This window comes from Glandiceps talaboti, chromosome 22 (assembly GCF_964340395.1).
Source record: "Glandiceps talaboti chromosome 22, keGlaTala1.1, whole genome shotgun sequence".
Taxonomy (NCBI): Eukaryota; Metazoa; Hemichordata; class Enteropneusta; family Spengelidae; genus Glandiceps; species Glandiceps talaboti.
In genome coordinates, this window is record NC_135570.1 from 15,742,262 (window position 1) to 15,766,513 (window position 24,252).

At 36.3% G+C, this 24,252-nt stretch overlaps 1 protein-coding gene across 4 annotated transcripts in view; it reads left to right on the forward strand.

Moving 5' to 3' along the window:
* Positions 1 to 2,240: 2,240 nt before the first annotated feature.
* Positions 2,241 to 24,252, forward strand: part of LOC144452346 (uncharacterized) — a 30,960-nt gene continuing 8,948 nt past the window's right edge. For 2 of the 4 annotated variants that reach the window (XM_078143426.1, XM_078143430.1), the window contains exons 1-13: positions 2,241 to 2,356; positions 3,655 to 3,786; positions 5,766 to 6,036; positions 7,308 to 7,400; positions 7,992 to 8,126; positions 8,348 to 8,461; positions 11,596 to 11,675; positions 12,923 to 13,028; positions 15,519 to 15,576; positions 15,692 to 15,786; positions 17,723 to 17,872; positions 18,603 to 18,756; positions 20,962 to 23,193. In XM_078143426.1, coding sequence (XP_077999552.1) covers positions 5,908 to 6,036; positions 7,308 to 7,400; positions 7,992 to 8,126; positions 8,348 to 8,461; positions 11,596 to 11,675; positions 12,923 to 13,028; positions 15,519 to 15,576; positions 15,692 to 15,786; positions 17,723 to 17,872; positions 18,603 to 18,756; positions 20,962 to 23,193 — 3,346 coding nt within the window. In that variant the 5' untranslated portion in view covers positions 2,241 to 2,356; positions 3,655 to 3,786; positions 5,766 to 5,907. Of the gene's footprint in view, positions 2,357 to 3,654; positions 3,787 to 5,765; positions 6,037 to 7,307; positions 7,401 to 7,991; positions 8,127 to 8,347; positions 8,462 to 11,276; positions 11,297 to 11,595; positions 11,676 to 12,922; positions 13,029 to 15,518; positions 15,577 to 15,691; positions 15,787 to 17,722; positions 17,873 to 18,602; positions 18,757 to 20,961; positions 23,194 to 24,252 lie in introns of those variants that run through there. The other 2 variants (XM_078143428.1, XM_078143429.1) reach the window with 2 other exon arrangements.

The window sequence follows — 24,252 nt, forward strand, 5'->3', positions numbered from 1 at the left end:
GATACGTACCGTAAATTACATCATGACATACTGTAGTTATTGATGATATCTAATTATAAGGTTTGAATTAAGTGGATTGCAAGGGGTGGTTAAGTATGCTTCAATTGATACGTTATTGTGAGCACCTTTTAAATATGCCGCAAAGGCTATGCCCAAATATGTTTAAACTCAGCGTGTGCCCTTTTAAACTTTGACATATAATGGTGATTTGTGTGTAATGAGGATGTCATGGGGTTTGTGGCAAAGTCAATCTGATTAAAATCCGATGTAGATGTCGGCTAATCGTTCATTATTATTTACCTTCGTTTTTTTGCCTGAATTGACCTTCTTGGTACATGTTTACATTTTTTAGCCTGATCGCCTCCTCTACTGATGTGGACAAAGTTAGATCTGGCCAGCCCTAGCTTCACACTAACCTGTGGTCACAATAAAAAAGATATTCGAACAATGATACTTCCTAAAAGTAGGACAACGAAGGTATAAACTTACTCAGATCTCGAGGATATATAGTGCCGATCGAAGGTTGTCCTTCCTCCCTAAACGAGTATGACCTGTAGAGGGTGCTGTACTACGAAACACCACAACTTAGCCAGTAAGGGCTTTCATACGCACATAATACAACACAAACGTGAAATGTCTAAAATGCAAAATGGGTTTTCTCCTTATATCAATAATAGATCCATGGTTAGCCTTATTTGACTAACAACGTATTGTATGTCCCTCTTTGTCCAACCTTTTTACTGTGCCACCACTTTCCACTTTTCACAAAGTGAAAACTATCATGCCTTGAATGATCCAGATTTACGCCACATTGCAACGTTATATAAATACTCTAAAGTTAATATAGTGACGTGGAGACGGCATAACCATGTCCATGGTTCTTCTGTACAACTCGTGTACGACAGTCATCAAAAACATAATATGTGTTTTGTATGTGCAAGTGTCCTTCATATTCTCCTACAGTCGGTCGACGAAACCGTGTTTTTCTAGCTACTAAAGCATTGGAATTTACCAAATCCTCAAATTAGTGAATGTGCTGTGGAGATAACATGTTTATGATGGCGATATATCATTATGATGGAGATATACCAGTTGTTAACGGTTAGGTGTTCAATTGCGGAATCTCGTATTAGAGTAATATTATCAGTAGATCTAGAGTAACGGGATAATGATTGACGAGACAGAATAGTAGGAAGATAACGTAGCACAGAATACGGTCCGTCAGGAACTTGACTAGAATTGGGTGACAGCAACATGCGGAATTAATGTATTTGTGTATGCATATTCCTTCCGTGCTCTCTCTCTCTCTCTCTCTCTCTCTCTCTCTCTCTCTCTCTCTCTCTCTCTCTCTCTCTCTCTCTCTCTCTCTCTCTCTCTCTCTCTCTCTCTCTCTCTCTTGAATTTTTTTTGTTCAACCCTCAGGAGCAGTCGTTTACCTTGTACTTTGTCAAATTGCTCACTCCATTTATCTACTGTACATTTAATTACGTGACCATCAATAGCCAAGTGAATGTGTGTCTGCCCATAACATGTATTGAGAGTAAAATTGGTGTATTGAAGACAATTTTCAAATGCTCGATATCAAATGTGTATGGTTTGAAATTTGATGCGACTAAATGGCCTCCTACAGAATGTATGCCTACTTTTATTTGAGTGATTTTTACCCATTTTAGCAATCTCTAGATTTTTAGGAAATATGGTGACCCCCACTTTATTCTTTTCAGATTTGAATTCATTGCTATAAAATATTATATACACCCGCAATAATGGCCTTATAGGTGAGCATTGGATTTTATAAAAAAAAATGGCTTCCAACTTGAAAAATCCATGTGATATAACACAACATAGATCAAGTCTGTATTTGTAATTCAATACATTGCAAAACGCTATAAAAAAATGTGTGCAATAAGTTTGTTATTATATAGCAAAAGGTTAATAAATGTGTAACATTTTGTTATTGTACAATAACACTCATTTTTTATAGTTTCAGAAATAAAGTATTATTTGTTGTTTCACATTGTAGGAAGCAATGATAAAATTATTCCATAAATTAAAAATCCCAAATAAATTCCTAATCTTCATCAACATGGCCATCCTTGAATAGAATAGTATTTCACAGTGTGCACTAATTTATGTATGTATGTATGTATGTATGTATGTATGTATGTATGTATGTATGTATGTATGTATGTAACCGCCCTGTTGTTTCCCGGCATGCTCTGTCATATGTTATGACGTCACGGGTAATCGCAAACAACATGGCGGAAACGTATTTCCTAAACTTCCTCTGTTGGAGGAATATCTAACTTCACTTTGGCATTGCTACTACAGACAAGTATTCTCACACACATTTCTGGTAAGTTGAATCTTCTCCTAAGTGTATATGTGTACGAAGTGTAAAGAAATCGTCAAAATGTTGATGGCGATCCACATTTTATCGCTTGACAGACTAGTCTGGAAGTGGAACGAAGCTGCGAAGGTTCACGTCACGGTTATGAATATGAGCATTCATCATAGGTCGCGGTGAAGGCTAGGTCTCTCTATGCAAAGTAAACGTAAACTAGTCCAACCGTCCTACCCTAACACATTTTCGGGTTTTACACGCAATAGAAAACGTATATCGTGTTTGTAGTACCACCAATAGACAAAGACTGAAAGAGTAGCGTATATCACAATGTTATTGTATATTATATTAGTCGGCGTTGATCAACTTGTTTCCTCACACTGACTGTAAACATTACTAGTATTAGTCATCAAGCAGTTGTCCCACTGTATGTACATCCTCTATCACTCGAGGTCGAAAAAACCGGACGTTCCTTACACCTTAGTATTATTACCAAAATTATCGTATCCCTTACATTCAATCGTATTGACTGTTGACAGTCAGCAACAGTGCTGTTCTTGTACGTTCCCTTCGAGGTTCAACGACACTTCTTCCGGTCCGCTATGGTCTCCCCCGTCTCTATCTAACGAGGGAACAGATATCATTCGCTTGGATTTTAGGAATAGAAACCACCCGTACCCTTGTTAATGACTATATAAAATACAGATATAAACTATAAATCACTAAATTCAACCTACGTCGTGTTTAGTCTGTCAATTCTATTTGTCTTATAATATTAATAAATTAAATAAAACATTTATTTATATAGCACCATATATCCACAACAATGCTCGTAGGCGCTTCACAGAAGAAGAAAAAATGAATTAAAAAAAGAAACAATGTACTGCACACACAAAAAATTACTAGCATGGCTGAAAAAGGTAAAAAACTAAACAAAGAAGTGCAGAAACATTGCCTCAACAAAAGTAAAACACTATAAAAAATAGGAATTAACAATAACAGTGGTTAAAACTTATGTTGACTCTAGCCACAAAAACGTATAATATGGCAGCTTTAAACCACAGGAACTTGTTTCCCCAAGATATATTTTAGAATACAGTAAGTAAGATATCAGTAATTTTGAGGTACTTGGCAAATAATATATGAAAGGGGTCAAATAACAGGTTTCTAGGATTGCATAAAGTCCATGCACTGTGATATATAAACAAGGTTTGCAACAAAACGCAGTCAAAGAACAACACTGTGAACTTTCAGCTGGTTGTTTTACTCAGCAAACATTTCAAAAAATTTACCTTCTGTCACCTTCCTAGGTCCCACACTTAATAAAGTTCCAATCAAATGAGCAGGCCTAGTCAATCAAAATCATCAGTGGAAATTTTGCCACCATCCCAAGATGATATAAAACGGTTGTAACTGGCATGACATCGCAAACCAAGTCATCGGTAAGTGTTCACCATACAAAGGTATGCAAACTATGATGTCGGTAACAATTCACCAATACATGTACAAAGGTATGGAGTGCAACAAGTCAGTCAAAACCACTGGCAGTGACCACCATTGCGATAAACAGTCGAGTTGGTGAAAATCATTGGTACACAAAAAATGCTCCCCATTCCTCAGGGGAATTTTTCCCCACAAGTGACTATTTATTCTGTGTTGAGGAGAGAGTGGGGACACTGCCAGAGTAAAATTAACTCAGGTAAAAAGGTTTAACGCTGGTGGGAGGCGATTTCCAGATTGACAAAAATGGCACTTCTGCAAATGTTGTTATATGCCAATGTAGACCTCTAGATGTGAAATGGGAGCCAAGATGTGTTGATTGACTTTGTAATCAACACAAAACTGTAAACGGAATGTTGAAAAAGTGATTTTTGACATTGCTAGGCCAAAAAATAGAAGTGTGTGAATTTTAGTTGACCACTTGGCAGATGGAGAGGCTTGGCAGGAAGAGGGTTAATGTACATACAATGTAGTATACATGTATAATTCTGTTACAGGGCTCGAAATTAACAGTAGTAGTCCTGTGTCCACAGACTACCAATTCTTGTCATGGGGCTACCATAGTCATGTGTCCACAGACTACCAATTCTTGTCATGGGGCTACCATAATTTGCAGCTAGTAGCCCAATAGAGGAGTTGTTTTCAGTTCAGGAATATGAAACTACTGATCTTGAGAAAGTGAAAGGGAACACCTTTAGTTTACACCTGGTGTTGAGAAACTCACTAAAATGTGACAGGGAACACCTTTAGTTTACACCTGGTGTGAGAAACTCACTGAATAGTGAAAGGGAACACCTTTAGTTTACACCTGGTGTTGAGAAACTCACTAAACTGTGATAGGGAACACCTTTAGTTTACACCTGGTGTTGAGAAACTCACTAAACTGTGACAGGGAACACCTTTAGTTTACACCTGGTGTTGAGAAACTCACTAAACTGTGAAAGGGAACACCTTTAGTTTACACCTGGTGTTTAGAAACTCACTAAACTGTGAAAGGGAACACCTTTAGTTTACACCTGATGTTGAGAAACTCACTAAACTGTGACAGGGAACACCTTTAGTTTACACCTGGTGTTGAGAAACTCACTAAACTGTGAAAGGGAACACCTTTAGTTTACACCTGGTGTTTAGAAACTCACTAAACTGTGAAAGGGAACACCTTTAGTTTACACCTGATGTTGAGAAACTCACTAAACTGTGACAGGGAACACCTTTAGTTTACACCTGGTGTTGAGAAACTCACTGAATAGTGAAAGGGAACACCTTTAGTTTACACCTGGTGTTGAGAAACTCACTAAACTGTGATAGGGAACACCTTTAGTTTACACCTGGTGTTGAGAAACTCACTAAACTGTGACAGGGAACACCTTTAGTTTACACCTGGTGTTGAGAAACTCACTAAACTGTGAAAGGGAACACCTTTAGTTTACACCTGATGTTGAGAAACTCACTAAACTGTGACAGGGAACACCTTTAGTTTACACCTGGTGTTTAGAAACTCACTAAACTGTGAAAGGGAACACCTTTAGTTTACACCTGGTGTTTAGAAACTCACTAAACTGTGAAAGGGAACACCTTTAGTTTACACCTGATGTTGAGAAACTCACTAAACTGTGACAGGGAACACCTTTAGTTTACACCTGGTGTTTAGAAACTCACTAAACTGTGAAAGGGAACACCTTTAGTTTACACCTGGTGTTGAGAAACTCACTAAACTGTGACAGGGAACACCTTTAGTTTACACCTGGTGTTTAGAAACTCACTAAACTGTGAAAGGGAACACCTTTAGTTTACACCTGGTGTTTAGAAACTCACTAAACTGTGACAGGGAACACCTTTAGTTTACACCTGGTGTTTAGAAACTCACTGAACTGAGACAGGGAACACCTTTAGTTTACACCTGGTGTTATTTTTATTTCAGACTCATGGGAAAGTAAACATAATCAAAATTTTTGGAAAACGAAACATCGTGAGAAACCAAATATATAAAGGTTGAACTGGTATACGTGAAGCCAATATTTGATATTCGTCCACTTGGTCGAATTGTACCAGTACTAGTAAAAATGAATGGTGGTTGGCTAAGAGATGGTCCATTGCAGTACAATCCTAGGCATAGCATGTCTATTACCAATACTAAAGGACTACTGAATGCACCAGGGGAAAACAATTGTTTTCTGAATAGTGCTGTACAGGTAAGAACAGAAATTTTATTGCCACTTTATGTACATGTAAATGTTGGATTTTTAGTATTAATGTAAATGCATGGTCACATATGCAACAATTGTTTTAAAATGTATATACACATCTACATCACCTCTACAAGAGACATGAACAGACAGGAACAGCAATTACATGTGTACAATGTATGTCCGTTATGACTTGTGTGTGTGTGTAACCATCTTAAAGTAAAAAACTACTGAACCGATTACCATGATATTTGATGGGTACATTACTTTTGGTGTCTACATGTAGTTGGGAAATTGTTCAAATCAAAGTAATCTTCCCAGCGTTGTGTGATTTTGGTCAAGAAATGTGTTATTTGGTCAAAAAACTTAAACTCAAAAACTATAGTGTATATAAGTCTGAAATTTGGTGGGAACATTCACAGGGCTGTTCAAGAATTGTTCATGACATGATGATCCCATCAGTGATTGAATTTTAAAATATAAAGGTATTTTGTGATTCGGTATAACAATGTGTCATTTTGGTCAAAAATCTTTGATCCCAAAACTACTCAGCAGATTGGGCTGAAATTTAACAGGGATGCATCAGGGGTGTATAGATGAAGAAATGTTAAGCATATAATGATCTCATCAGTAATATGCAAAATATGAATTGTAGTAAAAAAAACTGATAATTGTATCTCAAAAAGTACTTGGTCAGTATGACTGAAATTTGGTAAGATGTTAAAACTGTTATGCTGCAGATTTTGTTTAAACAAATTTTGACACAACTGGCACTAACAACCATGACCACACCCTTGGCAGCAACCAAATGCCAGTATATTTTGCTAAAATAACATTTGATATGCAAGTGAGTAAACATTCAAAAAAATGTATGCAAATGTCCCTGGTAACCATAACCATGCCCATAGCAACAGCCAACCAATGGTTTATTTCACAAAGATAACAAGAACTCTTAGCCAAGTGAACATTCAAAAAGTGTATGCAAATATGCCTAGTAACCATGACCATGCCCATAGCAACAGTCAAATTATCACGTATATTGCAATGATAACAACAGGGCTGGATAGGTAACTGGATAATCATTCAGCAAATGAACACCTATACTTAGCATAGATCAGCATGTGGATAAACAATTTAAAAATGTATAGTTGTGCTACAATGCCATTGGCACTATTTTTTTTCTGTTGTAGTGTATATTGTGGAAGTTGTATATAGATGTTATTGTATACATACCCCAATGCATGACTGTATAATGATTGCGTTTTGTTTGCTTTCAGGTGTTGTGGCATTTAGATGTATTCAGAAGAAGTTTCCGTCTTTTATCTGGACATGCCTGTATGGGCAATTCCTGCATATTTTGTGCTTTAAAGGTAATATCGCTGTCTAAGGCTAAAGAAAATACTGTGTCGCAGTGTTTCCAGAAACTATGCTGCTCCTACATGTATTTCAAAGCTGGCAAGATTCAATTTTTGAAAATTGTTAGCACTTATTTGTCTTTTTGTAACCAGAACATTGTACACTAACACACATGCATGACAGAACCTTGTGGTGCTTGTACAAGTGTGGCATACTTGGGTATTTGCACAAGTGCTTGCAGTGTTTTCTGTTCAGCCATACTTTCACAAGCTTACTGAGTAAAAGTGTAGCACTAGCAGACAAGTGTAAATGCCTGTGAGTACCCACACTAACACTCACACAGCTGAAGGTTCTTTTATTATAAATATGTTTATCTGAAACAGTAAATTTTCTGAAAAAATTATAGTTTTCCATACAAGGAACAATATAATTTACATGTATATGTAATTTACACACATTGTACTGTTGTGCGATAATGTTGCTCTGCAGTGCAAACGCCACTAATAATAGTACTATGCATGTCCATGGTGCTAGTAATCATTGGTACATACATGTATGTAGTATTGATAACAATTGCACTTTATTGGTGTCATTGTGTCCTTCAGGTGATATTCACCCAATTCCAATACAGTGAAGAGACAGCCCTACCTCCCAATGCTTTGAGGAAGGCTTTAGCAGAAACATTCAAAGATCAACAGAGGTTTCAACTAGGATGTATGGATGATGCTGCTGAATGTTTCGTAAGTTAATTTTAATTTCTGAATTTCTCCTTAACAACTGTTGCATTTAATCTTCTCCTGCACCTGCAATTTTCCGGGGGGGGGGGGGGGGGGGGGGGTGACAGCATAAAAAGTGATGGGTAATGGTGAGAAATATATTTATCTAATGTATGTAATTTAATCATGTAACCGGCGATACAAGCATTTTTAAAAAGTAACAATTTTTTGTGTTTTTTTCACAGGAGAACATATTAACTCGAATTCATTTTCATGTTGCACATACCACCAAAGAAGACATGTGTGATGCTAAACATTGCCTGGCACACCGCAAGTTTGCTATGACCCTTATAGAACAGGTACAGTAGCTAGAGTTCACATATCACATTGGTACTAAGTTTGCTATGACCCTTATAGAACAGGTACAGTAGCTAGAGTTCACATATCACATTGGTACTAAGTTTACTATAACCCTTATAGAACAGGTACAGTAGCTAGAGTTCACATATTACATTGGTACTAAGTTTGCTATGACCCTTATAGAACAGGTACAGTAGCTAGAGTTCACATATTACATTGGTACTAAGTTTGCTATGACCCTTATAGAACAGGTACAGTAGCTAGAGTTCACATATCACATTGGTACTAAGTTTGCTATGACCCTTATAGAACAGGTACAGTAGCTAGAGTTCACATATCACATTGGTACTAAGTTTACTATAACCCTTATAGAACAGGTACAGTAGCTAGAGTTCACATATTACATTGGTACTAAGTTTGCTATGACCCTTATAGAACAGGTACAGTAGCTAGAGTTCATATATCACATTGGTACTAAGTTTACTATGACCCTTATAGAACAGGTACAGTAGCTAGAGTTCACATATTACATTGGTACTAAGTTTGCTATGACCCTTATAGAACAGGTACAGTAGCTAGAGTTCACATATCACATTGGTACTAAGTTTACTATGACCCTTATAGAACAGGTACAGTAGCTAGAGTTCACATATCACATTGGTACTAAGTTTACTATGACCCTTATAGAACAGGTACAGTAGCTAGAGTTCATATATCACATTGGTACTAAGTTTGCTATGACCCTTATAGAACAGGTACAGTAGCTAGAGTTCATATATCACATTGGTACTAAGTTTACTATAACCCTTATAGAACAGGTACAGTAGCTATTGTCCATATATCACATTGGTACTAAGTTTACTATGACCCTTATAGAACAGGTACAGTCGCTAGAGTTCATATATCACATTGGTACTAAGTTTGCTATAACCCTTATAGAACAGGTACAGTAGCTAGAGTTCATATATCACATTGGTACTAAGTTTACTATAACCCTTATAGAACAGGTACAGTAGCTAGAGTTCATATATCACATTGGTACTAAGTTTACTATAACCCTTATAGAACAGGTACAGTAGCTAGAGTTCACATATTACATTGGTACTAAGTTTGCTATGACCCTTATTGAACAGATACAGTAGCTAGAGTTCACATATCACATTGGTACTAAGTTTACTATAACCCTTATAGAACAGGTACAGTAGCTAGAGTTCACATATTACATTGGTACTAAGTTTACTATAACCCTTATAGAACAGGTACAGTAGCTGGAGTTCACATATTACATTGGTACTAAGTTTACTATGACCCTTATAGAACAGGTACAGTAGCTAGAGTTCACATATTACATTGGTACTAAGTTTGCTATAACCCTTATAGAACAGGTACAGTAGCTAGAGTTCATATATCACATTGGTACTAAGTTTACTATGACCCTTATAGAACAGGTACAGTAGCTAGAGTTCATATATCACATTGGTACTAAGTTTACTATGACCCTTATAGAACAGGTACAGTAGCTAGAGTTCATATATCACATTGGTACTAAGTTTACTATGACCCTTATAGAACAGGTACAGTAGCTAGAGTTCACATATTACATTGGTACTAAGTTTGCTATGACCCTTATAGAACAGGTACAGTAGCTAGAGTTCACATATTACATTGGTACTAAGTTTACTATAACCCTTATAGAACAGGTACAGTAGCTAGAGTTCACATATCACATTGGTACTAAGTTTACTATGACCCTTATAGAACAGGTACAGTAGCTAGAGTTCACATATCACATTGGTACTAAGTTTACTATAACCCTTATAGAACAGGTACAGTAGCTAGAGTTCATATATCACATTGGTACTAAGTTTACTATAACCCTTATAGAACAGGTACAGTAGCTAGAGTTCACATATCACATTGGTACTAAGTTTACTATAACCCTTATAGAACAGGTACAGTAGCTAGAGTTCACATATTACATTGGTACTAAGTTTACTATAACCCTTATAGAACAGGTACAGTAGCTAGAGTTCATATATCACATTGGTACTAAGTTTACTATGACCCTTATAGAACAGGTACAGTAGCTAGAGTTCACATATCACATTGGTACTAAGTTTGCTATAACCCTTATAGAACAGGTACAGTAGCTAGAGTTCATATATCACATTGGTACTAAGTTTGCTATGACCCTTATAGAACAGGTAAAGTAGCTATTGTCCATATATCACATTGGTACTAAGTTTACTATAACCCTTATAGAACAGATACAGTAGCTAGAGTTCACATATTACATTGGTACTAAGTTTACTATAACCCTTATAGAACAGGTACAGTAGCTAGAGTTCATATATCACATTGGTACTAAGTTTACTATGACCCTTATAGAACAGGTACAGTAGCTAGAGTTCACATATCACATTGGTACTAAGTTTGCTATAACCCTTATAGAACAGGTACAGTAGCTAGAGTTCATATATCACATTGGTACTAAGTTTGCTATGACCCTTATAGAACAGGTAAAGTAGCTATTGTCCATATATCACATTGGTACTAAGTTTACTATAACCCTTATAGAACAGATACAGTAGCTAGAGTTCACATATTACATTGGTACTAAGTTTACTATAACCCTTATAGAACAGGTACAGTAGCTAGAGTTCATATATCACATTGGTACTAAGTTTACTATGACCCTTATAGAACAGGTACAGTAGCTAGAGTTCACATATCACATTGGTACTAAGTTTGCTATAACCCTTATAGAACAGGTACAGTAGCTAGAGTTCATATATCACATTGGTACTAAGTTTGCTATGACCCTTATAGAACAGGTAAAGTAGCTATTGTCCATATATCACATTGGTACTAAGTTTACTATAACCCTTATAGAACAGATACAGTAGCTAGAGTTCACATATTACATTGGTACTAAGTTTACTATAACCCTTATAGAACAGGTACAGTAGCTAGAGTTCATATATCACATTGGTACTAAGTTTACTATAACCCTTATAGAACAGGTACAGTAGCTAGAGTTCATATATCACATTGGTATTAAGTTTACTATAACCCTTATAGAACAACTAAAGTACCTAGAGTTCAAAATTATTTCTGTTTCCATAATTTTCAGTGCGAATGTAAATGTGGTGCAACATCAGAGCCTCTTCCATTTACTCAGATGGTACACTATGTGTCTGCTACAGCTTTATGGTAAGTTATAACCAAATACATATTGTGAGTTGGACTTCTGTTTACTGTGTGTCAGTGTCATGTGTTACCCTGACAAAATATTTAGAAATTTACATAACAAATAGATACAATGTCATGATTTTTTGCACAATTTAACTTTGTCAGTATTAGTGTAGGCATGGTGAAATGAAATCACAATTTACTGTGCAACTAAAAAAAGCGACCAGTTTTTGTTCAGACACCAAAATTATTACCAAAACAGTGTTATATTCCATTCGATTTAACAAAAGCAATATTTCTGCTCATTAAGAGAAGAAAATGACTTGGCAAATAATTTCAGTTTCCACCACTGAGGGCGCTGTACCAATCGTGGCATATTTGTTTATTTGTATTTACTTGCTTGTTTGCAAAGGATATTTGCATAGTTCAATGAGGAAATGGCTTACATTATTATGCTAACTAATTTTCTCAAACGGAAGCATTAGTGTTTATTGTGATGTCTTAGAAATACTGTCATAGGAGGGAAACATAATCCATGAATGATTTTCTGTTGCAATTGATGCTGCTGCGATGGTTGCATAGCATACATTTACATACATTTAAAACAATATCTTTTATCCAAAAGTGGTCCTTTTAAGCCCAATTTTCACTTCTTCATTTCATATGTAAGTAATTTATTCGTTTCACAATATATACGTAATGTGTAGATAAGGAAAAAATTGGATTGGTTCTATGCTTTATTACTCCCTTCAAGTTAAAGTTGATCAATGTAGGGTAGGTAAATTCCTACTCTGTAGTGGAAATAGTCCTTGGCCTAGGGGGTCTTGTGTATGAAAAGTCTATGGCATCTTAGGGGTTAAGATTTGTTCATGACATGGAGATCTGAGCAAATGGGGCTGAAATTTAATGGGGATGCATCTGGGCATGTGTAGATGAAGCTGTAGTCACAACGTGATAATCCCATTAGCGAAAACATTGAAACATTATTTGAAAACATTTTGACACAGTTGGCCCTAACAACCATGACCATGCCCTTAGCAACAGTGAAATGACGACACGTAGTACAAAGATTACAACAGGAATGGGTAGGTAAGTGAATACAGATTCCAAAAATGTATGCAAATCTGCCTAGCAACAAGACCACGCCCATAGCTGATTAGCAATAGTTAAATACAGTTGTTCTACAATGTTATTGGCACTAGTATTTTTGAAGTAATGTATTTGAGGGACTGTATGGTATTTATGAAGACTTTGTTTTGTCTCTACAGTGCACAAGCCAAACAAATGAGAGAAGAACATAATATCTATGAACCTGTAATGTTTAGTATCCTCCTGCAGAGAGCTGGTGGTGTTGGTGATGTTAGAAATTGTCCTGTAAGTAATTAGATATTATTGCCGTTGTATGTCTTCCTTCAGTCGAGAAATTTACTAGTGATATAATGAGGAACCTTGTCATTCATAGTATTTCCTGACTGAATGAAGAAATCTTTTGGAGAATACAAGTATAATTCAACTTTCATACAAAAGCTTGATTTGAGTCAAGTTGGGAAAATAATGCTTTCAGCATACATGTATATTTCAAGCTCTGCATGAAGAACCAATTATGTATAACATATGTGCTTGTGGTGTAGAATATCTGATATTTTCTAAGTACATGTATTGCATAACAGAAACAGTTGTCACTTAAATTATTTTTGCTAACTGTACACTTGGTAATGAGGCTGAACTCGATTAGTTGCTAAATGCAACTATTTTCAGTCTTTTTCTCTTTTCAACTTTGTATATTGAGTATATTGTTATAATTTATTCATATGATTTATGAGAATAAATTATTATTATTTACTATTATTAATAATCAGTGGATCAATTCTGTATTTTCTAATGTATTGCATACAGCTTGGCTTGTGTTGTGTAGAATAACCAGGGGATCAATTCTGTATTTTCTAATGTATTGCATACAGCTTGGCTTGTGTTGTATAGAATAACCAGGGGATCAATTCTGTATTTTCTAATGCATTGCATACAGCTTGGCTTGTGTTGTGTAGGATAACCAGTGGATCAATTCTGTATTTTCTAATGTATTGCATACAGCTTGGCTTGTGTTGTATAGAATAACCAGGGGATCAATTCTGTATTTTCTAATGTATTGCATACAGCTTGGCTTGTGTTGTATAGAATAACCAGGGGATCAATTCTGTATTTTCTAATGTATTGCATACAGCTTGGCTTGTGTTGTGTAGAGTAACCAGTGGATCAATTCTGTATTTTCTAATGTATTGCATACAGCTTGGCTTGTGTTGTGTAGAATAACCAGGGGATCAATTCTGTATTTTCTAATGTATTGCATACAGCTTGGCATGTGTTGTGTAGGATAACCAGGGGATCAATTCTGTATTTTCTAATGTATTGCATACAGCTTGGCTTGTGTTGTATAGAATAACCAGGGGATCAATTCTGTATTTTCTAATGTATTACATACTGCTTGGCTTGTGTTGTGTAGAGTAACCAGGGGATCAATTCTGTATTTTCTAATGTATTACATACAGCTTGGCTTGTGTTGTGTAGAGTAACCAGGGGATCAATTCTGTATTTTCTAATGTATTGCATACAGCTTGGCTTGTGTTGTATAGAGTAACCAGGGGATCAATTCTGTATTTTCTAATGTATTGCATACAGCTTGGCTTGTGTTGTGTAGAATAACCAGGGGATCAATTCTGTATTTTCTAATGTATTGCATACAGCTTGGCTTGTGTTGTGTAGAATAACCAGGGGATCAATTCTGTATTTTCTAATGTATTGCATACAGCTGGCTTGTGTTGTGTAGGATAACCAGGGGATCAATTCTGTATTTTCTAATGTATTGCATACAGCTTGGCTTGTGTTGTGTAGAATAACCAGGGGATCAATTCTGTATTTTCTAATGTATTGCATACAGCTTGGCTTGTGTTGTGTAGGATAACCAGGGGATCAATATCAATTACACTGTGTATAGACAAGTTATTGTCTTTGAACAGAAACTATCAATCTTTATTACCTGGTCATTCTGCATCATGACAACTTACATGTACATCATTGGTTCTGTGGGGTGCATAATTTGAAATTATTTTTCCCAATTTTTAACACAACTAAACTGACGTTCAATTGTGCTATACGCATAGTAAAATGTCTATCTGTATGATTGTGTAGGTCTGAGTCAGTAACCACTAATCTGAGAGTGGGTTTCCTTGGTATTGAGTGGGGACATTAAGTAGGGTTGTAGTGATGGAAAATTGTAAAAAATGAAAATGATTATGTGATTCAAAAAGTGTGACAGATATTTAGTTTTAAAAAAAACCTTAACTCAAAAAATCTGTGGCAGATTGGTCTGAAATTTAGTAGGGAGGTTCAAAAGGAAGTATAAAGAATAGACCTGTTGCCAGTTCCAAGATTCATTGCTCGTCTTTCCATACAATACCATGTATTGTGTACATGCTGAGGGATTTGCACGCACTACTCAGGGGAATGGTTGTCTTCTGACTGTACCCTGGGTTTACCTGTAAAATCCCTTTCTGTAATTGATGGCGTTTAGTCTTTGTTCTAAAAAATCACTCACAATCAAAGAGGTCAGTATGTCCGTCCATTATTTCTGGACATTATGTAAGACCCATTATCAGAGCTGTAAATATCGGCAAAACAGACAGAACTGTGATAAGCAAGTGACAAGGAATTACTCTTGCTGGCTAATAGAAACAAACTCTCATATGGGCAGTCTGAATATACAAATTGATGTATTCCAAAGAGATTTTATGAAATGTGAGAATAGCACAATATCTGTCCAATAGATTTTAATTCCATACAATTAATCCATTTGTTATTCCATTTCAGAGTAATTGTGGTAAGAGCATACAGCTACAAAGGAAATTAATGAATTGTCCTGAAATAGGTATGTACGGTAATATCACTATCTCAATTCTGTTTTTAAAATTTAAAACTGTACAGTTGTGTTATAATGCCAATGGTGCTATTTTTTTAAATTGCTATTTGTTGTTCTCTTGTAGTAAGCATTGGTCTTGTGTGGGATTCTGATCAGCCAAGTATTGATCACATTATGGATGTCATTCGAAGTTTGGGGACCACTATTAGACTACCCTATGTGAGTATAACATTTCTTATTCTAAGAACCCACTATTAGACTACCCTATGTGAGTATAACATTTCTGATTCTATGAACCCACTATTAGACTACCCTATGTGAGTATAACATTTCTGATTCTAAGAACCCACTATTAGACTACCCTATGTGAGTATAACATTTCTGATTCTAAGAACCCACTATTAGACTACCCTATGTGAGTATAACATCTCTGATTCTATGAACCCACTATTAGACTACCCTATGTGAGTATAACGTCTTTGATTCTAAGAACCCACTATTAGACTACCCTATGTGAGTATAACATTTCTGATTCTAAGAACCCACTATTAGACTACCCTATGTGAGTATAACATTTCTGATTCTAAGAACCCACTATTAGACTGCCCTATGTGAGTATAACATTTCTGATTCTAAGAACCCACTATTAGACTACCCTATGTGAATATAACATTTCTGATTCTAAGAACCCACTATTAGACTACCCTACATGTATGTGCATATAACATCTCTGATTCTAAGAACCCACTATTAGACTACCCTATGTGAGTATAACATTTCTGATTCTAAGAACCCACTATTAGACTACCCTATGTGAGTATAACGTCTTTGATTCTAAGAACCCACTATTAGACTACCATATGTGAGTATAACATATCTGATTCTAAGAACCCACTATTAGACTACCCTATGTGAGTATAACATTTCTGATTCTAAGAACCCACTATTAGACTACCCTATGTGAGTATAACATATTTGATTCTAAGAACCCACTATTAGACTGCCCTATGTGAGTATAACATTTCTGATTCTAAGAACTCACTATTAGACTACCCTATGTGAGTATAACGTCTTTGATTCTAAGAACCCACTATTAGACTACCCTATGTGAGTATAACGTCTTTGATTCTAAGAACCCACTATTAGACTACTCTTCATGTATTTGTGTGTACCATCTCTGATTCTAAGAACCCCAATTCGACTCCTACCCTATGTGGGGATACTACCTCTGATTCTAAGAACTCCTATCACACTCTATTTGTGTGTACCACCTCAGATTCTAAGAACTCCTATCACACTCTATTTGTGTGTACCACCTCTGATTCTAAGAACTCCTATCACACTCTATTTGTGTGTACCACCTCAGATTCTAAGAACTCCTATCACACTCTATTTGTGTGTACCACCTCTGATTCTAAGAACTCCTATCACACTCTATTTGTATGTACCACCTCTGATTCTAAGAACTCCTATCACACTCTATTTGTGTGTACCACCTCTGATTCTAAGAACTCCTATCACACTCTATTTGTGTGTACCACCTCTGATTCTAAGAACTCCTATCACACTCTATTTGTGTGTACCACCTCAGATTCTAAGAACTCCTATCACACTCTATTTGTGTGTACCACCTCTGATTCTAAGAACTCCTATCACACTCTATTTGTATGTACCACCTCTGATTCTAAGAACTCCTATCACACTCTATTTGTGTGTACCACCTCTGATTCTAAGAACTCCTATCACACTCTATTTGTGTGTACCATCTCGATCTCAGATTCTAAGAACTCCTATCACACTCTATTTGTATGTACCATCTCTGATTCTAAGAACTCCTATCACACTCTATTTGTGTGTACCATCTCTGATTCTAAGAACTCCTATCACACTCTATTTGTGTGTACCATCTCTGATTCTAAGAACAACATTACATTATTTACATTACATGTAAATAAATTTACAGGCAATACTTGGCAAGCTTTTCACTAATGCATTTCCAAAAATTTACAAAATTTTTACTTTTTTTGTCCAAAATGTTGCTTCCACATAGTAATATTTTTTTTCATACATTGATTCACTGAGTATTTTGAACTCTGATAATTAAACTAAAAGTCATTACAATTTACTTACAATGTCTATTGATTATTTCTTTCAGGTATTTCAAGGTGTATTTGATGACAGAGCCCATAAATCAATTTTGTATTTAGTTGGTATCGTTACGTATTATGGTAAACATTATTCCACGTTCTTCTTCCATACCAAACTGAGAGTTTGGATATACTTTGATGATGCCACAGTCAGAGAGGTAAGATAGTATCTCAATAATGACACTAATAGTAAACTTAAAATCAGTTTCTATAAAATTAAAGCAATTTTCAGATATGTAACATACAGATAGGGGCATATACATCATTTTAAGATATGTAACATACAGATAGGGGCATATACATCATGTCAGCAAAGACACAACAACTAACTCATTTGACAGAAAACATGTTTATTTGTACAAAACTGTGGAATGTAAATCATGATTTTACTTTTGAATGTAGTGATTTGTAACACGTACTGGGTACATTGAAACATTCTGTATTCATTGTATTTCAACTGTGTTGCTGTACTACAACCATGAGCCTACTGTATTGCTACACCTGTACTACAGTTTCAAACTGTGTTGCTATGTGTACACCTGTATTGCTATACCTGTACTACAGCTTCAAACTGTGTTGCTATGTGTACACCTGTATTGAAATATGGCCTACAGTTAGAGTTTATATTCAATTTGTATAAGTGTATTACCCAATACTATATGGCATACAGTTAGAGTTTATATTGTATAAGCTACATAATACTATAGTTTTACTGTGTGTGTGTGTGTGGGGGGGGGGGGGTCTGTGGCTAATAATTTTTGTCTGTGACTAATGAAATTTATAACACTCTTTTAGCCATGGTGGCGAATGGTTTTTGAAACCCAGTGCTAATACAGGCAAGTCTTGGTTAGACACACAATATATATTATATGATTGCTTTCATTATAGATTGGCAAATCTTGGTCAGATGTGGTAGAGAAATGCAGAAGAGGACATTATCAGCCGTTATTATTGCTATATGCTGACCCATCTGGTACAGTTGTATCTACTGAAACAGCCCCAACTAAAGTATTTATGTTACCAAATGATACCCAACCTGATCGTAAGTATAATGTTAAATTGTCTTAGAAAATGAATGCCATGAAGTATTTCAATTCTTTGTACCTGTACAAGTGGTTTACTTCATCAATAAAGAATAACAAGTTCACTTATTTTCACATACACCTACATGTATTAGTTATTATGTGTAACTTGTAGAGTAAAAGTTATGGTGTTGTTCTCACTATTACTGGAGACACTGGTTGGGACTTGTGTATTGCACATAGGTGGGGTAATATGGCTCAGTATTTGAACAGACTTTGTACCCATGACAGTGATACGTTAACCAGTAAGATTTTCAATTGGAACCATGCTCACTGGGTCAGCAGATATTGCCACATTGACATCATGTAATATTAAGTTTGTCAGGTTACGTAAACAATCAAATTACATAGAAAACAGGTATTGGTATGTTTTCTAATAAACCAAAATTAAGCACTTATAGTATTTTTAGAACAACATATTGTTGTGAAAAATATTTAGATTTCTTCAAAGCTGAATGCTTTTCTTTTTGTTCAGTTGAGACCCCACTCAGGATCTAAACACGTCATTTTAGGGGCAAGGGGTTACAAACTCACTGTTATGTGTTTTGGAATACAAACTCACTGTTATGTCTTTTGGATTACAAACTCACTGTTATGTCTTTTGGATTACAAGCTCACTGTTATGTCTTTTGGAATACAAGCTCACTGTTATGTCTTTTGGAATACAAGCTCACTGTTATGTCTTTTGGAATACAAGCTCACTGTTATGTCTTTTGGAATACAAGCTCACTGTTATGTCTTTTGGAATACAAGCTCACTGTTATGTCTTTTGGAATACAAGCTCACTGTTATGTCTTTTGGATTACAAACTCACTGTTATGTCTTTTGGAATACAAGCTCACTGTTATGTCTTTTGGATTACAAGCTCACTGTTATGTCTTTTGGAATACAAGCTCACTGTTATGTCTTTTGGATTACAAGCTCACTGTTATGTCTTTTGGATTACAAGCTCACTGTTATGTCTTTTGGAATACAAGCTCACTGTTATGTCTTTTGGATTACAAACTCACTGTTATGTCTTTTGGAATACAAGCTCACTGTTATGTCTTTTGGATTACAAACTCACTGTTATGTCTTTTGGAATACAAGCTCACTGTTATGTCTTTTGGATTACAAGCTCACTGTTATGTCTTTTGGAATACAAGCTCACTGTTATGTCTCTTGGATTACAAACTCACTGTTATGTCTTTTGGAATACAAGCTCACTGTTATGTCTTTTGGATTACAAGCTCACTGTTATGTCTTTTGGAATACAAGCTCACTGTTATGTCTTTTGGATTACAAGCTCACTGTTATGTCTTTTGGATTACAAGCTCACTGTTATGTCTTTTGGAATACAAGCTCACTGTTATGTCTTTTGGAATACAAGCTCACTGTTATGTCTTTTGGATTACAAACTCACTGTTATGTCTTTTGGAATACAAGCTCACTGTTATGTCTTTTGGATTACAAACTCACTGTTATGTCTTTTGGAATACAAACTCACTGTTATGTCTTTTGGATTACAAGCTCACTGTTATGTCTTTTGGAATACAAGCTCACTGTTATGTCTTTTGGAATACAAGCTCACTGTTATGTCTTTTGGATTACAAGCTCACTGTTATGTCTTTTGGAATACAAGCTCACTGTTATGTCTTTTGGATTACAAACTCACTGTTATGTCTTTTGGAATACAAGCTCACTGTTATGTCTTTTGGAATACAAGCTCACTGTTATGTCTTTTGGATTACAAACTCACTGTTATGTCTTTTGGATTACAAACTCACTGTTATGTCTTTTGGAATACAAGCTCACTGTTATGTCTTTTGGATTACAAGCTCACTGTTATGTCTTTTGGATTACAAACTCACTGTTATGTCTTTTGGAATACAGATTCAATTAAGGATGAATTCCACTTTTTATTTCACTGTCCATTCTATCCATGATTTATGAATGCACTTCTTCATTTTGCAAACTTTAATGAGTCACACAAATAGACCTTTATAATAAACAATTTGCATCATAACTTTGGAGATATATATACGTTGATACAAATCAAAATTATAATATGTGTTATGCCTTCAGATTTGAGTTCTGCCAATAGCAAGGGATGACTAAGCATGCATATAAATGCTATCAAGCAATACAGAGAGCCTGTATCAATATGTTGTGTTGTTCCTTGATAGGTTCACATTGGAGAGGAGATAGTTGTAGCTATAATCAACATTTTGGCAGTGATGGTAGTGAAAGACATACATCCAGTTATTGGCAGAATAGAAGTAACATTGGTAAAAACCATGAGACGTCTACTGAGACACAATCTTTGTCATCATTGACATCAACAGAAGAGACAGCACAACAGCCTGCCAAAAGACGATCTCGAGGCCGGTCCAAATCCCGAGATAGAGCCAGAGAAAATTACGATACTGTATCAGTGTCATCATCTGCTAGCAATAGCTCTGCTGATAAAAGTAAAACACGCAAATCTAGGAGCAAATCTCTAGATAAGTTGCGAAGTCTTAGACGTCAGTTTAGCAATGCATCATACAGTTCCACTGATTCCCAACGAATTGATGATTATGAAGACCTTAACACACTAGAAAGAAAACGACCATTCCAGGGTGTTCCCATTCCTCCAGACAACAGATACCATACTCCAGGCAATGGAAAACTGAGTACAGCAAGTCCAAAGATGCCAAAGGCATTAAAATCACCAAAAGTTAAAAGAAAAGGAAGTTTTAAGGGTGGCAAAGACATAGTTAGAGCAGACATCATCAGATGTGAAATATCTGCCAATGCTGGAACTACAAAACAAGATTCACTTGTATACAACCCATATGACAATCTACCGACACTTGATCAGGATGAGCCACTGCAACAGAGCCAGGCAACTGAATTCAAATCGTGTGAAAGGTCAGAGGTCAACAAGGGGGGTCAAAAGTTACAGTCAGGAAATGTTGATAATCATCAGAATAATGGCACTAGTAGTTATGTTGAGGATCTGAAGCAAATTCATACATCTCCTGAACACCAGCTTGGGTTCCCACAAAGTGTGGAACCTAACTCTAACTATGAACAACTGCAGTTAATACATGAACAGTGGTTGAACGAACAGAAGTTGCTACGTGGGGAACAACTTTCTAAAACTGTTGGACAGCTGCAAGGAAACAAAACACCTGCAGTGTGCACACCCACCTCTCAGGCTGAGAATCCAAGTAATGTGCCAGTGTTACAACAAAACCCACCAAAGCAAGAACAACAGATATACTACTACCAGCCAAAACCACAACAACATAGATACCCTACAACACCAGTAGTGCATAAAGACTCAAGTTCAGAAGTTTATACTTCTAACCAGTCTGTGATACACCCCGAACATCAACATTTCCCACTCGCAAACCACAACTTACAGAAGAAAAGAATGACTCCAAAACTAGTGAAACAAAGAAACACAGAAAATAAACCTGCATCAAAGAATGGTAGCAGCTCTGAAATCAAATTAGCAAAGAGACTTCGAAGGAAGTCTCTAGGTGGTTTTGACAATCGAGGAACAGAAGAACTGAAAGAAGCCATTGCACAACAGCAACAACCTCTGAGACCAAGTAGTGCATTACCTTTCAAAGATCACATGATGGAACATTTAGAGACTGATAAAGGATACACTAGTGTTGATCACATCAAAGGTGGTTTAGTTCATTCTGGGTATGCTACATTACCCAGAAAAGTCAAGACAAAATCAGGATCTGCAGTGTCATCGTCAGCTTTAATGACAAAACAATCAAGTGTACAGGTCAATAACAGTAATGTCATTCCATCAGGGAATGGTCAAACTGTGACAGGGAGTGGTCAAACTGTGACAGGGAGTGGTCAAACTGTGACAGGGAGTGGTGGGCTTCAAAGGAGCGCAAGCTTCCACTGTAGAAGTCAAAACAGTATTTACAAAACTGATGACAGCAATACTGTCATCCCCACAGAGCTTGGTCCAATGGTCAGAGCAAACAAGCAGATGAATTGTGAGGCAGACAAAGGACGAAATCGCAGCAGTAACAGTAGTGCAGATTCTTGTCATAGTGAAACAAGTAGTCGACATAGTGTACAGTCTGAGAAGTATGGGCGGCAGTCAAACACGGCCACTCCACTCATGAAGCACAAAGGTGTATTGCAGGGAGACACTCCTTATATAGCAGAGATTGGTAGGAGAGACTCGGGATACAAAAGTGGAGACAGAACAAGTGGTAGCTCAACTAGCAGTTTCTCAGCAGACATACCAATAGTAGAACACAGCCATAGCTATATGCCCCTACGCAACTTGAGGCATGGACCACATATAGACAAGAATCACCAAGGTCAGATGTCATCTGATAATGGTCAAAATCTGATAGATTTCAGCCGTGCAGAACAAGTCAAGCTCTCCAAAGGTAAGAACACAAAAGCATCTAAAGATATTTTTATTAATATTTTTAATTTTTTACATTTGTAAGGCTAAGAACATATCAGTGTTCTAACATTACCCTCAACTCAATCTGTGCCTCTTACCATACTTAACCATGTTAGCACCCCAGGCACTTCCATTGTAACCTCTCAAAGTAGGGGATGTGTGCTAGCTCAGACACCCCTCAATTGCAATGGTTGAGACCTGGGTGTTGACTGGAATATTTACCAAAAACAAAACTTACTAAACTGAAAGTACTGGGCCCTTGCTCAAGCAAGGACACTAAATTAAATGCAGTTACATGTAAGTATGGTAATTATCAAATTAATGTATAATTACACATGTATTATACCATCACAACAGTTTAGCTAAATTTTAATGTGACCTTTTCTAGCACATATATACTACAAGTGTGTGTCTTTCTACCATATCAGACCAAAATCACAAGTCTCAAGCCCCCCTCACTTGTGAAGTCTCAAGGCCCCCCCCCCCCCCATTACTTTTAAAGACTCCAACACCCCTCATGTTTAATGTTATTGTGGAGTTATTCAAAACACTTTGACACAACTGGCCCTAGCTACCATGACCACACCCTTACATGTAGCAACAGTGAAATGGTGATGTATCACAAAGATAACAACAGGGATGGGTAGGTACATGAATAAAGGTTCAAAAATTGTATGCATATATGCCCAGCAACAAGACCACACCCATAGCAACAGCCAAATACAGTTGTGCTACAACGCCACTGGCACTATTTTTTGATATGGGGATTTGTATGCGTATCATATTTACATGTACTACCAGTTATGAACTGGACAATTAAATAAAATGTCCTTTAAATGTACTTCCCCAAACTACTAGTCCATAGCTAATATGTGGTCGTATGAAAGTGTTTTGAGCATGAGAAGAGTAAAACACAGAACCATATACCTTAGTTTGTAAGTTATAGAAAATACAACTTAATTTACAGAAGTTTCCCTTTGTCTGTAAAATATGTTGCCGTCAAGACAAATTATTGTCAAGACGAATTCTAATGAAAGAT